The sequence below is a fragment of the Montipora foliosa genome, chromosome 8 (assembly GCF_036669935.1).
Source record: "Montipora foliosa isolate CH-2021 chromosome 8, ASM3666993v2, whole genome shotgun sequence".
Classification (NCBI taxonomy): domain Eukaryota; kingdom Metazoa; phylum Cnidaria; class Anthozoa; order Scleractinia; family Acroporidae; genus Montipora; species Montipora foliosa.
The window spans coordinates 50,966,896-50,969,395 of NC_090876.1; the positions used below are offsets into that span (position 1 = coordinate 50,966,896).

General features: G+C 37.9%; 1 protein-coding gene across 1 annotated transcript in view; it reads right to left on the reverse strand.

Moving 5' to 3' along the window:
- The window catches only part of LOC138012735 (corepressor interacting with RBPJ 1-like), a 13,821-nt gene that overhangs the window by 10,628 nt on the left and 693 nt on the right, over positions 1-2,500 (reverse strand). The window contains exons 2-4 of the mRNA XM_068859608.1: positions 1,506-1,600; positions 1,333-1,417; positions 113-171 (exon numbers count right to left, since the gene is read on the reverse strand). Of these exons, the coding sequence (XP_068715709.1) occupies positions 113-171; positions 1,333-1,417; positions 1,506-1,600 (239 nt within the window). The remainder of the gene's footprint in view (positions 1-112; positions 172-1,332; positions 1,418-1,505; positions 1,601-2,500) is intronic.

Sequence of the window (2,500 nt, forward strand, 5' to 3'; positions counted from 1 at the left end):
ACACACGGTTGTAATGTTCCTATCTTGTGAATTGAAAAAAATTAATCTTGCGATGAAAGCTGCCTTTCATTTGTAAACATACATTGAAGCAGAAGCTTACTAATACACATACGCCTCTCTTGGAGCTCCTCTCTGCCATTCAAACTTCACTTCACCTTCTTGTTCCTCAACCTGCCATTAAACAACAGCAACAGCAACAACAAAAAACCTTCTTGACATAAAAGATCATTCAATCACGTTGTTGTACTGGTCATGTTAAAATGCAGACCGTGCAGATTGCAGATTGTGCAGATTGAGTAATTTATTTTTCATTTTGGAAACCAGAAAGAGGTGCTCTAGATCAAGGCTTGATCTTGTTTTGTAATTACCTAAGGTAAAGAACTTTTTTTGTAAAATTTGACACAAAACACTACTTACAATTTACAAATACAAATAATCTGTATGATCTGTTGACTAATCCAAGTAAGCCAGACACTGACTAACAAATCAGTTGACCCATCTTAAAAGTCCATTTAGTTGGTCACACTATAGTAAATGGAACACTCCACAAATTAAAATATTAATTCAACTTTCCAATCAAAACAATCTAAAGAAAAAATTCTCCAGTCGTGCTCGTAATGGCCAAAAGACAATAGACAAAGTTTCATGACAGTGCCTTAAAGCGTAAGTGTCAAAGTAAAATCGCAGAAGTTTGAGAATTTCTAGTTGTCCAAAATATTCATTAGTTGTAATATACATGTTTTTGATGGCAGACTTTTAACACATACCTTCTTGTCTGTGATTTAAGATCACATGATTTCAATTCCACATGAAAGGGAACAAAAAGAAAGACTTGCACAAATCATATATTAACCACAAATCATGCAAAGACAATTTACTGCAAACTTCAGCTGGTGCATGGCTATTAGTTTGTGTTTTGTGTAAAACAGCTACAATCGTGGACAAAACTCTTAAGAAAATCACCCTTCCAAGTGATTTTAGTTGTAAGCAAACAATTTGAACCCCCCTCCCCTGTCTCAATGGTGTTTTCTGAAAATCAACACTTTCCAAATCAACATTGGATAGAGGGATGGGGGAGGAGAAGTAACTGCTGTGGAATTCACAAGGGAGAAATAGTGAAAAAGTGCTTTTTGTAGGTTTATGTACTGTTTTCTTAACAAGTCTTGTCCACGATTGTAGTACTTTTCCTGTATAGCACTTTCCATACTTTCCCTGTGTAATCAGAATGGACAGTCCTAGATATCAATAGTTTCCTTGAGAAGTTCTAGTTGTCCTGTTCTGGTGATGAATTTACAGCAATCATGTTTACTGTAAGCATATTTACAAGAATACGAACTTGCCTTTATTAAAACCAGGAGGAGCATCATACAAGAAATCCAAACCAGACTTGATTCTGTCATCATTACTAATAGCTTGCCTGTAGGAAATTACAACAAGAATCATTAGTGTCAAAAAAGAGACATTGTCTTAGACAGAGAAAGTGCCTTCTTTATGTAAATCATCACCTGTTTTTAAACCTCTCCTGCTCCTTGTTATATTGAAGCTCAAGTTCTTTTTCCTTCTGTTGAGCAGCAAGTAGCTTTTGTTCTGCCATCCACACCTTTAATATTATTGGCATTCAAAGAAAAGTTATTTAGGATTTACACCTACATGCTCCAGCACTTGGCAAAGTCCTTTTTTGACTTATGGCTATTTCTGCTTAAGTGGCCTCATACTCCATAAGCCTCTTAGAGACATCACAGCAAGCCGGCCACTTTCGCTGGAGATAACAGGACAGCCACAACACTGGGGCCTCCATCCTCTTCTTTTCTCGAATAATCAAGTGAAGCTATGATCTTCGCAGTTATGAATGGAATTTTTGCAATTTAGTAGAAAAGTCTCAAAAATTCAGGACTTCAATGGGGTTTGAACCCGTGACCTCACGATACCGGTGCAACCCTCTAACCAACTGAGCTACGAAGCCACTGACGTTGGGAGCTGGTCATTTGTGGGTTCTAATGTTCCCATGATGAATGAATCAACAAATGAAATGATACATGAAATGGATCATATATTGAACTGCAGATATGAAATCAAGTGAAGCTATATATGATCTTCGCAGTTATAGTGTGTGGCTTCTTTAACATACTTAATTTGAACAGGGGGGACATTTGTGAGACAGGGACTACAGTTTATAGTCCTTATCCAAGAAGACTTGAAATTCTAACCATTTCGGCAGCACTTTCTCCTCAGTTATTTTAAAATCCTGAGTGTCGATCAGGCTGGAGTTTGAACCTGCAACCTCCCACATGACAGCCCAATGTTGAACTAACTCAGCCACCAGTGCATAGTTAAGGATGTCAGAAATCCAAGGTTACAGTAGCAACTATATAGATAAGTGGGAGGGTTGGAAGTGTGATAATAACTGGCAGTGCTAATCACCCTTTCTTGCAGTATTGGGCACTGAATTGCGAAAGGGTGCAGCTCACGATACAAAGGTGCCTCTGGTTGCCGCTGTACA